The following is a 15,310-nucleotide window of genomic DNA, read 5'->3' as shown; positions in this document are numbered from 1 at the left end:
ATTTTCTGAAGGTGCAACTCTTTCCAATAAAGAGTTGATTTCAGTATTTTTACACATGCCTTCTCTTTTGTGCCAACGGCGTTGTCACTAGCACGTGACGATATAAACTTTGTACCTGAAAACCGAATCGAATAGCAATGCTTACCGATTTAATCACTTCAAACAGAAATCCGATAACTTACTAATAAAAATTGCTTTTAAATGTTCTAACGGCAGCGGGCAAATGTAAAAGACTAACAGTGCCTTGTTGGAGTTTCATTATGTTATGAGCTGAATATGAGGCTGCAAATAGTCTTACGCAATTACATCTAATATGGATTAGCTGATCGGCTGTCTGAGACCAGTCTCTAATTTTTAGTGTTGTTTCGAAGTTTTAGAGTATGCAGTGTTCCTGTGATTTGTGTCCGTTGAGTTCGACGATCTGGGGGTCCCTGGACTCCGTTGGAAGCACGTCAAACGACCTCCTAGGCGCTCTGCGCCGTATGCACTCCGACGCGAAACATCACGTCCAGCCGCACTCCATGCTGCACTAATGGCAGCAAACCCATCGGCTAGTCAAGCAGCCCCTGTAGTGGCGGCAACAGATCAAGGCCCTGCGAAGAAGAGACCACGCGAAGAGAAAGCCAGCGATGCGCCTTTGGGTGACCCCGCAGAGGACATGGACCATGCATTCTTCACAGTTTTCTCCTACAAGAAAAAGAGAGCAGCTGGTGTTCCGGCTGTCTTTAGGCCCACCGAGGTAGGAGGCAATCTATGGAAAGCCAACCCTAACATCGTGGCTTCGGCAGTTGTAGCGTTGGCACAAGAAAAAGTTCTCAGCTATCGTCTTAATAAGGATAGGAGCTTAATGGTTACAGTATCAACATTGCCTGCTGAAAATCGATTGCTCACAGTAACTAAGCTGGCTGGAGTGGCTGTAGAGGCCCGGTTACCATATTCTTGCACAGCCAGATACGGGAAAATTCAAGACGTACCTGTCACCTACTCAAATGAAGATCTGTAGGAGTGTCTATGTGACCAAGGTGTCCTCTTAGCTAGGAGGCAAACAACATACATTCCTGATGACGGTGGCAAGTTCAAAGAGGTACGCCGTCGTTCTGTTATATTAGAATTCTCAAGAGATGCACCACTGCCTAAAAGAGTCATGCCTGGGTTCTGTAGCTACCCTGTAACTCAGTACGTCGGAGCAACGACACAATGCTACAAATGCCAAAGGCATGGCCACATATCGAGACATTGTACCGGCCCCGTGCGATGCAAAGTGTGTGCTGGCCCTCACTCGCACAAAGAGTGCACCTCGAGAGCGCAACCTAAATGTGCAAACTGCGATGGCCCACGCCCTGCTTCATATGGAGGTTGTGTTAAAAAGAAAGGTGCTACACTTGCACGCTCAGTGGAGCAAGCACAAGGAAAACCGCCCAAGCGTCATGATCCACCATCTAACCCTGACCTGGTTTTTACAAAAACGTTAGATATATCCCAAAATCAGTCACCATAACATAGAAAATCACATGATGGAAAAACGTGTGATGACACGTACGCGGCTGCAGCCAAAAAGAAGCGTTGAAAGTCCGCTGTCTTTTCTCCTCCAACAAAGCAGCAGCGACACTCCGCACAAGACCCAACAAATAACCTTTCTAACTCTCAGCCTAAGGCAACGCAATGTAACAAGAAGATCAGCGAAATGCAGCAAAGCGGAAGCAAGGAACAAGAAATCACAAGCCTACTGATTCCGATGCTGTTTGCCCCCATCAAGGCACTTGTCCGCGCTAACCCTTCATCACAAGGACTCCCAGAAGTAGAAGCCGTTCTAGCAATGGAGCCGTTGCTGACGGTCTCTTACGCTCCGCAGGGGCGTAATATCACACATCTGTAATCATGGCTTCGACAGGAAGAGCTTCACCACAGCTAGCCATCCACAACATCTATCGCACATGCACCATTTTTCAGTGGAACGCTCGTGGTTTACGCTCGAAACTCTCTGATTTTTGGCAACTTGTGCGAGCGTGCCACTTCCCTTTCATAGTAATCTTTGAATCGCGCGTGGAGGAAACTTTCAGACTACGTGGATAAAAAATATGGAACAATATTCCACCTGAAATTAAAATGACAAATAGCTTTTTATTTTCCATCAAAATATTTTATTTTGACAGAATTATATTATTCCAGGTAGCACAGAATGTGGGGCCCCGGTAGGTCCGATGTAGGCAAGTGGGGCTGGGGCAACCATCATAAAACCTGCAACGGCCCCCGATGGGGCAAAAGTGGGCAAGCCCCGTTAGGGCTTGCCCCTGCTCCTCCTGCATGGGTCCCATAGCGGCGTTTCTTGGGCTAATGCAGAGCACATTCCTGCATCCAGACCACAAGGTTTCCTTGCCGAATATTTGAGGGCAATCCAACATAAATGTGGGCTTTTTATGGGAAAGCCCTCATAGATCCGAAGTGAGGCCGCCCCCATTAAATCTTTGTGGGACCAACATCGGCCGTAGTGGGGCAAGAAAACGGACATACCCACATGATGCCCCAATCGGCCCCTTGTAGGTTACTTGAGGGCAGGGGAAATATGAATAAGGGCTCAATTCGGGCAAGCCCTCGTGAAGCCCAAATGAGGCAGCCTTAGCTAAACCGCTTTAGGTCCCACATAGGCTGTAATGGGGCTGGAAGGCGGGCGTGCCCGCATGGTACCAAAATTGGTCCTTTGTGGGGACTTTGAAGGCCCGTGCAACAGCAGGTGGGCTCTAGGTTCAAAAACAACATCCAGCCCAATTGGGACTGCCCACATAAAACTGCTTTATATCCCACATGGGCCGTAATGGGGCTGGAAGGCGGGAGGGCCCGCATGATACACAAAATTGATCCCTTGTGGGGAATTTGAAGGCACGTGCAACAGCAAGTTGGCTTTAGGTTCAAAACCAACACCCAGCCCAATTTGGGCTGCCCACACAAAACCGCTGTAGGTCCCACATCGGCCGTAATGGGGCTAGAAGGCGTGCGTGTAATTGCGTAATCATTGTTTCCTACCTTTATTTGCATTAGATGTCGCCCTAAATTACTATTATAGATGATTTGTATAACAGTTGTTGCCATGTTTAGTCGATTAGGAATTTACATGGCTTTAGTTCTCGCGCTCATGCAAATTGCGCTACAAATACTAAAACAAACTGATTGCTAACTGTTGCTTCTTATGTGCTTGCTTTGGACAGCCTGCAACTCTCAGCACAATATTACTGTTCAGAAAACACATCTCCATAGCCTGAACAAGATGCACATGAAGTCATTTCGGCTAGATGAATGTTATGAATTATTGTGAAATTTAATATTGTGGCTGCTGAAAAGTACCGACATGTGTAAAATAATTACCTAATTATGTGCATAAATATTGATTGGGAAAACTTGGACTAGGGCTTTCCATCAATTTCCTACGTCGGACCCCTATAAGAATAATGTGGGCAAGCCCAAGTGCGGCTAGCGCTATAGAACCCGCATTGGTCCTATGTCATTATCTGAGGGGCTAACTGAAATAAAAAAAAATGTTCCTCCAAAGCGGCTGCCCAAATCGGTCCAAAGTAGGACCATCGCGGGGAGTTGGCGGGATGTGCCCTTTTAACAATGCCGGAAAAATGTGGGCAGCCCCGCAAGGGCTGCCTGCATCGGCCCCTAGTGGGGCCCATTGGGGCTTTGTCGACAGCCCCCTTCGGGCCTACGTCGGCCCCTCTTGCAGCACCCACATCGAGCCCACCGGGGCTGTCCTGCATTGCCTACATAGGGCCCACCGGGGCCCACCCTTCAGAGCCCACTTTGTGCTTCCTGGGATATGATAACAGTAAATAAAAGAGATAAGAAATTCTTACATTTCTGGCGCAACCGAATGTGTATGCCTTGGTTGTATTCATTTTCTTCAGATAGGGAACTGTATTCCGTGATCTCTCAATTATGCATGTCGCCTAAACTAATTTGTGTATGTGCATGCCTGCTTTACATTTCTTTGCTGTCAGGTATTTTGTTTTTTTTTTGTACATTGTGGGCTCATTGATTGTTACGTTTGCGTGTGTATAAGCCTGAAAACGTTTGTTACATGTCCTTTAGCATGTCTCCACTGCTGTGTATATGTATGTATGTATGTATGTATGTATGTATGTATGTATGTATGTATGTATGTATGTATGTATGTATGTATGTATGTATGTATGTATGTATGTATGTATGTATGTATGTATGTATGTATGTATGTATGTATGTATGTATGTATGTATGTATGTATGTATGTATGTATGTATGTGTGTGTGTGTGTGTGTGTGTATGTATGTGTGTGTGTGTGTATGTATGTATGTATGTATTTACGGGCCTACACTAGCTTCGGCTATTGGCCCAACATGTTTTTGCAATTTGTATATCTATTGAAATAAAATGATTGATTGATTGATACTGTTTTCATCATTCACAACGACTAGATGACGTTAGCAGATTGCTGATAGGCTTTCGCAAGGATATCCCGGCCTTCTTAGTTGAAGTTCCGCCTCGCAATGATAACGAATATGTGTGCGCCATAACAGTAATTCGGAGACAAGAGTACACTCTTATTGGAGTATATCTTGAGCAGCGCAGGCCATTCGATGCCTCGAGGCTTGAAAATCTGATAACGAGGACGCCCACTCCACATATTATTTGCGGAGACTTCAACGCTCAAAATGAAATTTGGGGAAGCACCGATTTGAATATAGATAGATAGATGTATTTATTCAACGGAAAAGGCAGAGAGGTTGGCCGGAATAATTCAAATCTGGCCTGATACTCTGCACTGGGGAAGGGGAAGGAGAAAAGAAAGAAGGTCATGATGGGTGACGATGTGGGAGAATGCATATGAAATACATATACAGACACAGTAGCTTGTTTTACAAGCGCGAATCAAGTCTGCTGGCGCACAAAACACGCAAAGAGCATGCACTGCCTGGACACCCTTCCCCTTGTCCTGCCGAGTGCCCAGCAGCAATTCCTCCGACAGAGGCCTCTTGTCTAAACGCTTCAAGGAAGCCGCTAGCACACCTCTTTCGCGCGCATACGCTGGGCACACCAATAATATATGGTCCACAGTCTCTGGGATGCCACAAGTTGAACATTCCGGCGAGTCCATCTGTCCAATTAAATGTCAGTACTTTTGCGTTAAAGCCACGTGTAAACGAAGTCTATGTAATAAGCATGCCTGATGACGCGGAATATCACGCGGAACATAAAAGTTTAATGTTTGATCGAGCCTTCTTAGACGAATGTGTCAGGCGGGCGTCTGGCTGGGCCCAGTAAGCTGCTGTAGCATTATTCATACAGCTTGTAAGAAGGCACGTCGCGTCACCTCTTGAAAAAGGCACAGCTGTTTGGAGGCCATTGATGAGTGCGCTTTTCGCTGCAACATCGGCCTGTTCATTCCTATGGAGCCCGCAGTGGGCAGGGATCCATTGAAACATTATCCTGTGGCCTTGCAGCTTGGCAGATGTGAGGAGCTCCATAATGTTTAGTGCCAGGGACTGATAAGCAGTGTGGCGTAAGAAGTGTTCCAAAATTTGTAATGCCGTTTTTGAGTCCGTGAATATTGTAACGAGTACAAGGCAGCGATCAATGATCGGAACAGTCCCACGCGCTACACCTGCTGTTTCGTCCGAGTACAAGGCAGCGATCACTGATCGGAACAGTCCCACGCGCTACACCTGCAGTTTCGTCCTTTTGTCCTCAGTTCTTCTTTGTCCTCTTTTTAGAGAGGCACGCGGCATTACCCCCCCTCTTCGAAAGCGGCGACTCGACGCTGGGAGTGTCCTCAGATTATGCAGACAGGAGAAGCAGGGAACACAAAGCTGTACACGCGTGAAGGATCACTGCCTCTCATAACGCGGTTTCATCCGCACTACATTAACAGTTTCAGCACTTGAGCGCCGCAGTGTTGAAGGTCGTTGGCCCCGAGCAACAACTTCGTAAGTCACGTTACTAAGACGCCGAATGACCTCGTATGGCCCAAAGTAACGGCGAAGTAGTTTCTCGGAGAGTCCTCGACGGCGCACTGGTGTCCACGCCCATACAAGATCGCCAGGTTGGTAGCGAACGTCTCGGTGTCGGAGGTTGTACCGACTGGCATCGCGATGTTGTTGATATTGAATACGGCATCGTGCGAGCTGGCGCGCTTCTTCGGCCCGCTGTAGAAATGTGTCGACGTCTGCATAGGCGTTGGTGACATCGTCGCCATGACTTATGGGTAGCATAGCGTCCAACATTGTGGTGACGGGACGACCGTAGACTAGCTGGAATGACGCAAGACGCGTCGTCTCCTGTTCAGCCGTATTGTATGCAAAAGTTGCATACGGAAGGACTTCATCCCACGTGCGATGCTCAACGTCGACGTACATGGAAATCATGTCTGCAAGCGTTCTATTGAGGCGTTCAGTCAGTCCGTTTGTTTGCGGATGGTAAGCAGTAGTCCTACGATGACTTGTGCGGGTAAGACTGAAGAGAACCTGCATTAGTTGAGCCGTAAAGGCTGTACCGCGGTCAGTGATAATAACCGATGGGGCACCGGGGCGCAGTACGATGGTCTTAAGAAAAAACTGGGCTACTTCTGCAGTTGTTGCACGGGAAAATGCCTGTGTCTCGGCATATCGCGTTAAGTAGTCCGTCGCCACTACTATCCATCTGTGCCCTGATGCGGACGTTGGGAAAGGGCCCAGAAGATCCATACCCACTTGCTGGAAAGGGGCTGTTGGCGGAGGTATCGGCTGAAGGAGCCCTGCAGGCTTCAGCGGAGGTGTCTTTCGCCGCTGGAAATCTCGGCATGTTCTCACATAGTGCTGGACTGAAGGCAGCAACTTAGGCCAATAGTACTTTTGTCGAATGCGTGCTAATGTTCGCGTGACTCCTAAATGACCAGCCGAAGGCTCGTCGTGGCATGCGTGCAAGATTTCAGGCCGCAGGTCGGACGGCACAATGAGAAGAAAGGTTTCCTTGTTGTGCTGAAAGTTTCTCTTATATAGGACGCGATTGCGAATGCTGTAGGAGGATAAACCCCGTGCGAAAGCACGTGGGACAGCTACATCAAGGCCTTCGAGATGCTTAATAAGCGGGCGTAAACTGGGGTCAGCCCGTTGACGCTGGGCCATGTCGGTGGTCGGGACGACAACAAGAAACGGGAAGTCATCGTCTTCTCGGTCGGGAGGGGCAGCATCAACTGGTGCACGAAACAAGCAATCGGCGCACCTCCACCAGAAAATGTAACGAGTACAAGGCAGCGATCACTGATCGGAACAGTCCCACGCGCTACACCTGCAGTTTCGTCCTCTTTGTCCTCTGTTCTTCTTTGTCCTCTTTTTAGAGAGGCACGCGGCAATATACACCATTTTTGAGGTGGTTCCCCACATATGTAGCGAATAGCTTCCCGAATGGCTACAAGTTCAGCAGCGGTTGATGTAGAGGTATGTCCCAAAAGGTTATGCAGAGTCGTTTTCTGAGTTGGTATGTCCACAGCTGCAGCGGATGTCTGTGCTGACACAGATCCATCGGTGTATACGTGAATATGAGGAAGATATTCTGACCAGATGTGTGCCAGAGTAAGTTGTTTGAGTCCACTAATTGGTACCACTGATTTCTTTAGTATTCCGGGAACACGAAGGTGCACCAAAGGTTTATCCATCGTCCAAGGTGGTTGGGCGGGACGATATGGTAGGGCATATCTTGTCGGTACTTGGGACCGATGGCAGTGGAGTGCACTTGTAAAACTGCAGTCCGGCCTTTCATCCAGAATCTTCCAGTACTTCAAAGATTATCTCCAACAAGCAAGCAGATTCCTGAAGCTGCACGGAACAACTGCTTGCGGGTATGCCTTGGACTCCCAAAGGGACCCTCGGCATCAGGAAGACTTGCAGGAGCAGGATGCCTCCCGCTAGATGTGATTGCCGCTCAAGACACTATGCGCACCCATCTTCGACATGTCCTCCAAGGGAAGAAGCATTTCTTGCATCGTGTCCACCAAACTCACAGCAACTCTGGCTTTGGTCAAGAAGTACAGTTTCTGCTCCTACCTACTATTATTCAGCCACATAGTTTACTACCAGTCACCTTTCGTTCATGGACACTATCGTCGTTAAAGGTGAATATATCTGTTCCTGGCGTGGATGCGAAAAGCCGCATGCCACAGGCAGCACTTCTGCAAGCCGCTCTCGCCTACATAGTCAAGGAATATGCGCAGCACACCCACATATTCACCGACGGTTCAACTGCTCAAGACACTTCATCCTGTGGCCTTTATGTACCCTCAACAAACCATGTCCTGTCTTACCGGCTGCAGCGGAAGACATCATCTACAACAACTGAGCTCCATGGCATTAAAGAAGCTCTCTCCTATATCCTGCGCAAAACTTCCGGAAGATGGGTTATCTTCACTGATTCCAAAGCCTCTCTGCACATCCTGAATAACCTGCTGAAGAAAAACAATCATCATCCTGTTTCCCTTGACATTGGGTATTTTCATCATTTGGCTATTGCCGCAGGCCACTGCGTAATATTTCAGTGGATACGAGCTCACTGTGGCATTAAAGGCAATGAAAAAGCAGATGAAGCGGCTCGCAAAGGCTACCAACATCAAAGATACATAAGGAGCTTCTTCACGAAACCTGATGCATCCCAACTGGCTAAACATTTTCTTCCGAAACAAAGTATCACCTTTGGAGCTTGCTGAGCATCACTACACATTTCTTTATTCAATTAACCCACATCTAAAATCAAGACTTCTTCCGAAATATCCTCGCTAACGAGAAACTCTTTACCACCAACGTCATCTAAACTGTGCGTACACACATGGATTGCGCTACCGTTTCGGTGAAATGAACAGCCCGTATTGTGACAACTGTGGCTCGATTGAAACTGTGGAGAATATCCTACTTGAGTGCACTGCGCACGCTGACGAGCGTGCAAACTATGAACAAAGCATGGAGAAGCTCTCCCCAGTGCCTTTAACAATAAACACTGTTTTAGGTCCCATAGTGTGCCCTAGGCAACAGAGACTCGCGATGAACTTTTTACATATTTGAAAGACATTGAACTCCTTGACAAACTATAAATTCATCTCGGAAGTTTCCCTCAGGCATTTTGCAAGCTGTGAACTCTATAAGCACATTTGTCGGATCATGCATTTTGTTATTTGATTTTATATCATGACTCCACGAAGCAGCTTAACACGTATTTAGTGGCCATGTTTTATCTCCCCCTTCAATTCTATTACTTCCCTCACCATTCTTTTTTTCAACATTTCTCTCCCGAATTCCGCTACCCACACAGAGTAGCATGCCAGCGAAATCTAAACGCCGCGAAAATTCTCTGTTTTTCAATTAAAATGTCTCTCTCACACATCTAATATCGCCGTCAAGCAAGTACAAAAATTATGGGGACATTTAGTCATGCCTATAGAAAATCTATTTTTACGATAAACAAAAACAAGCTATATTTGTGTTTGTGACGAAAACAAACATAATGAAGTGAATGGTAGACTTTAGACAACCTCCGTCGTTCAACTTGCCTAGACTTACCTCTTGGCAGTCGTCCAGTAGGAAAATGCAAAGCTATTCTTAACACCTCCCATGAAAAGCCCCAGGCTAAAAGATCAAGACGCTATGAGGCCATGCTGTAATACGCGATGCGAGTTTGACCCCTTCGTTTCTAATTCGAGAAACTATATTGTCTCGTGTTAGTGATATTGTTAGAGAACTAAAGAACGGTCTGACTTTGCAATGAAAGAAACGCTTAATTGGGCTAACCTGCGCCCAAAAAAGACATAAGCAAATCAGTGGCGACGACAGCATCACAATTGCTCGCCAGTCGTCGTCGATTCACGAATGCCCGTTGCATTCAGCAGTGCACAATTTAATGGCACCGTAGAAACATCTTGGTCAACCAGTGAAGAGATACTGAAAAATTCTGGAACATTACGAAAAAAAGTTGTCATTGGTTGCAATCATTCTCGCCTAATATCGGTGCTACAAAGAAAATCACAAAGCCTTGTTGCATGATTCCGAGCATGAAAAGCACAAAGTCGGGTCGTGCGCCACATCAGTGACAAGGCCGCATGCAGGCCCTGTTGAAAAGCAACAGATTTGAATAGCCCGCGGCATCACTGACTTTAATAAACATCGCCGCAATGTTTGAAAAACAAGGCACTTAATGTAACTATAGACATTAGAAAATCTAAACTTTAAGGGTTCTTAGGGCGGGAGGAATAGTTTTGGACATACAACGTGTGCGATTTCCGTGCGCGCACGACGCCCTAGGAAATGCTGTCTCGCTGTCGGGGACGACTTCATAACCCCAGTTGTCCGACGCGGCGAACGACTTTGTACGGCTCAATATATCGCTGTAATAACTGTTCACTTAGCCTCGACGACGAATCGGCGTCCATACCCAGACGATCTCCGGGCTTGTACTCTGCATCGCGTCGTTGCAAGTTGTAGCATCGGGCATCGGTGCGTTGCTGGTCTTTGATTCTCAGGGTCTCTTGTTTTCTCTTCATGGTCGTTTCATACGCGTTGGTTACATGCAGCAGGATGACGTGCGATATCTCGTGCTCGGTGTCGACGAAAATAGCAATCAAGTCTGCAATCGTTTAGTTGACCGCTCTGCAAGTTCATAGGTCTGGGGATGGTACACTGTTGTATAGCGGTGACTTGAAAGACTGCCGGTCGAGATGGCTTGAGTGGGAGGGGGCTGGGCTTGCCTTCCAGACAATCAAGCAGGTCTTTCATCTCAAGGTCTGCCAGCTGCTGTTGTGTGAAACTGCTTGTGGTTCCCATGAAGGCATCGTCGTCGTATTCTTCCGGGGGAGCTGCATTAGGGTTCAGGATAAGCAGTCTGCGCCGGAATACTTGCGGCCATTCTTGTCTTCAGAAACACCAAATTCTTGAAGGCGTAGGCTCTATTGAACACGGTGGCTTAAGGGTTCTTTGAATTTGCCAGGCAACAGTACGCGTGGTGATCGCTTATCACCTTGAATAGTCAATCATATAGGTACGCAAGGAACATAGGTTCGGCCCTCATGATCACGAGGTACTCCTGTGTCGTTGAGTGATTGGCTCTGGCTTTTGAGGGACCAGTTGGCATACGCGATAACTTTCTGCTGTCCGCAAAAGTTCTGAAGTCTCCACTGCTTGCGTCGGTGGAGATTTGAGTCTCTGCATAAACATCAAAGTCGCCTACATAGGGAAGGGAAGGCAGGGGGGCTTAAACTAGTCCAAAGCTTCTGTTTGCCATGCTTCCTAGTTAAAATACATCAGTATTTAGAAGTCGATAACAAAGCCGCGCTGGCAAATTCGCCTGTACGTGCAATAGCGCAGGAAGCGGCCAGCCTCACCATAGTGGAAGCATAGCTGGGAGTTGCTTGAATTCTTCCAGGTGTTGCATTTACTGTGGCGTGAGAGTCATTTGTAGGGGGACGGGCTGGGGTTAAAGGGCGACTACTGGGAACAGGACGGTAGCGGCGAAGACATGTGTCTCACGTCATGAAGGCAAGCTAGGTTAGCGATGGTATAGCCCAACACTGGCGGTTGCTCAGAAGCGGCCTTCTTGGTTTCAGTTGTACCAAGGGCATACTGTGCCTCTTGCCAGACATCGTTCGCGAAGAGGTACAGCATAACCTGTTGAGGTAACGGTAGAAGCCAAATAAGCTCTTCGCGGATGACTTCAGGTATAAGTTTCTTAAAGGGGTCATGGCAGATAACATTTGAGCATAAACTTATTATTGCATTTCACTCCACACACGTTAAAATATAAATCCTTAAATTGTGAACTCATTCTTTGCAGTATATAGCTCGAAATGCATTTTTAATCATAATGAGAGCAGCTTTCTGGTGTGCGATCATTAGCCGCTGATGTCACAAAGAGATCTCATCCCCATGTCGTCTGCTATTCACAGTGTTCACTGCGCTTATGAAGGCGCGCCGTGGACGGTGGTCATTGAGAGGTATATATTATCATGAGCAAAAATATTTTATTCAAATATTCCTTTTTTTAGAAGCCTTTACTATAATATGGACCTTACTGATCCTCGAACTTTTTGGCTTTGTCTAGATATCGTCGAGGAGGCAAAAATCGATGGCCTATTGCTGTATTTAGGCATTCAATCAGAAGCATATTATTCCTAAGTTATGACAGTTGGCTCCTTTAGCATCAAAACGCTCCCGCATATAAAAGGAGCATGTAGAACGTTTCCTCCCGCCGTGTGCGCCGAAAAAGGGGGGAGGAGTTAGCATTGTTTTTCGGTCGACCACAAAGAGGAAATCCCAAACATGCATAGTTGACGCGAGAGCATACCTAGAGACATTAGAGGAGCAGACGAAAAATCTTGAACGAAGCGGTACCCCTTGACTTGCTGTTATATGCGCGTGCAAGTCAGAGGGAATTATTTTATCAATATATTATCAATCAACATGTTATTAATATTACCAAATATTATCAATCCAATTTCGACTGTCTTCACTAATTGTATGAAATACAGGATTTACCTATTCAAAATATGCAAAATATAATAGCGCCATAAAATGTCTCGATGGCTGAAGCAAAGATAGTTTGGGAGATATGTAATGCATGGCCATAAAATGGGCGGTTATAATTAGTTTTTTTTATTTATTTATTCAGTCAGCGTATTCGTTTTTTAAAATCAGAGCAATAATGTCTTCAAGAAATCTCTGTGTCAGATGCTTGGGTGCGTTAACGTTTTGCTTTCTTGAACATGTACTCGGCTTCCTTTTTCACCGTTATAAAATACACACCCCAAAACCTTTAATTCAGAACGCAACTCCTGGTTTTAAGGCTTTACCAGCTGTTCTTAAAATAGTTTCAGGGTGCTAAGCAAAAGTCGCAAATAGGATTGATTTAATAGAATTGTTGCTTAACAATACCTGATGTAATGCAATAAGGATTTTTTCCAGATTTTACTATCTCCTTTCATTCATCAGCGAACTCCTAGACAATTTTGTCACTCGCATGGAAAACAAAAACCACCGTTTTAGCACCATGTACTAGGCTCTCAAGAACGCATCAGATCTAAGTTTGACCTGTACTTCGTCACCTTGTCAATGACACTATAGATCTTTCGGTCGGTGATCGTCTAGTCATTTATGGTTAGGACACGAACATGGCTTGTATATAGGCGAAAATATATTGTCCCAAATCCATTGCAGGAAGATTACCGGTGGACCCATTAAAAATGTGTCATGTACTAGGGAAAATTTTTCGCAGATTTTTCTACCCCTACTTATGTGGTAATAAAGGCAGAGTACTCACATATCCTTCGAATCGAAACTCGTGTCACTTAGCCTGATATTTTGAAGATAAATGTTCTCTTTATAAAGAAAAACAATTGTCACCAAAGATTTTTGAGCTGGCGGCTTTGCCTGTAATGTGAAAAAAATGAGGCATCAGAAAAATCAGGACCTTGTATGTATAAGGGCAGAAATGCAAAAAAATAACGCCTTCCCTTACTTGGTTTAAGTGGTCATGCACTAGGAGCAAATACGGTTCAAGGTTTGAAACAAAAATTTTACAACGACGACAAAGCGAACATGGTTTCATTGTACTCTCTCTCGATGGTATTTTTGACAGATTGTCCCGCATTTAATTTGTGTAATGCCTTCAGCGTGAAAACCTTTTAGATTTGATATATAACACTTTATGCTTATTCATTATATTAACCAGCCAAAGTAAAGAAATTGGGCTGAAGTAGAGTTACTGATAGGTCCTTATGAAAATGAGATTTTTATCGATATATAAAAGCTAAAGTCAGTCGCTAACTATAGCATTTATCGCGAGTATTTCAAAAGGCGATAAAAGAGATCGTATATAACAGTTTATATTCAGTATTCTATCCTCGATTCATGGTTTACCGATGTCGGCAACGCTGCCATTATTGGCGCAACAAAACACTCATCTCTTTTCTTTGCATCCTTGGACATTCTATCTTAGACATGCAGAATCGTTTAGTCACATTGACTCCTTTTTGCGACACATTAAACATGAGGAGGAAACCGAATCTTGTCGCAATTGTTTTATTTAAAAAAATTGAACGATATCGCCGGGAACATATCGCGCGGACGGGAAAAGATCTAATTTTAAGTAGTAATTAACCCTGTTTTTATATATCTATTTAGGACTAGAACTTCCTTTTCCTCAATTACAAGCGCACAGCTTTAAGTTCTTCGTTTTAGCGATCATTTACAGCTATCCCGTTCGTCTCTGTTCCCATGGTAATCATAATGAGCTCTTTTGTTTTATGATCGGGCCCTTTTTCAGACGATCGCTTGAAGACCGCAGAAATGGAATTGTTGCTGGTCAACTTTTTGTAGTTTAATGCTCTGATTGTACTGGCCTATCTGTGGAAGCAACTGCAATATATTCACGCACGGGTTCGGATATACTACAGCTTTCACTGGTATGGCATATTTGTGCTACATACTAAATCACTGGTAGACAAGTAATTTACTTAATAGCCTACTCATACTAGGCGCCATTTTTTCGATTGGCGCCTCCCGAAGAACGCCAGATGATGTTTTTACATTACGTCTCAAAAAAGACAAGGTTATGAAAGTAGGAGGCGGAGTTGTTCTTGGTAATATTATCCCGGAATTCTCCCAGCTCCGTGGCGTCCATTGTAACTCGCGAGACCGTTAACATTTCATTAAAGTGAAAAGGTCATTATGGTGTCATTTAATTACCGGTTCGCCTACGTTACACCCTTTCTTTATCTTTGTCGGTGTTCCTTTTCATCTAGAATGGTATACACATTCAAGTATGGCTTTGGTATAAGTTGCTATGAGGTGACATATATTTAAATCTATAAAGTCATATCCCGTGAAAATTTCCAGGGCTGTACCCAAAAACCTCGATAATCTATTACCCTTCAAGCAGCCATCGATTGGACGCTTGGTCATATGTTGATTTGCTGCCCGTGTCATCGCCAATAATTCTGAGCCAAGAAATAATGATTTATGAGGCACAAGACGGAATCGCTGTAGATTGTTATTGCCATGCTTTCCTTGCATCTCGTGAGTGTCAGCTTTCTGTCCATTATACAGAGTTAAAAACAGGTAGAAATTTTATAATTTGCGCAGTCAGTTAAGCTGTTTTGTTTGTGCCCTTGTATTTCACAGTCTATCAAGAACAATCAATCAGTCAGGTTTTGTTAAATCATTTTGACTACGACTACATACACTAATTATCAAGCTTTTTGCCAGCTATTGAATTGAATGTATATTTTCGCTAGATTGGTAACGGCCAGCAGTTTGTAGTTTTGATT

At 45.2% G+C, this 15,310-nt stretch overlaps 1 protein-coding gene across 1 annotated transcript in view; it reads right to left on the bottom strand.

Moving 5' to 3' along the window:
• The window catches only part of LOC146174407 (neprilysin-like), a 195,351-nt gene that overhangs the window by 80,941 nt on the left and 99,100 nt on the right, over positions 1-15,310 (bottom strand). Inside the window, exon 10 of the mRNA XM_084585389.1 lies at positions 13,303-13,412. Coding sequence (XP_084441515.1) covers positions 13,303-13,412 — 110 coding nt within the window. The remainder of the gene's footprint in view (positions 1-13,302; positions 13,413-15,310) is intronic.

This window comes from Amblyomma maculatum, chromosome 11 (genome assembly GCF_055883805.1).
Source record: "Amblyomma maculatum isolate TAMU_Amacu chromosome 11, ASM5588380v1, whole genome shotgun sequence".
Taxonomy (NCBI): domain Eukaryota; kingdom Metazoa; phylum Arthropoda; class Arachnida; order Ixodida; family Ixodidae; genus Amblyomma; species Amblyomma maculatum.
This window is presented reverse-complemented; position numbering and strand designations above follow the sequence as displayed.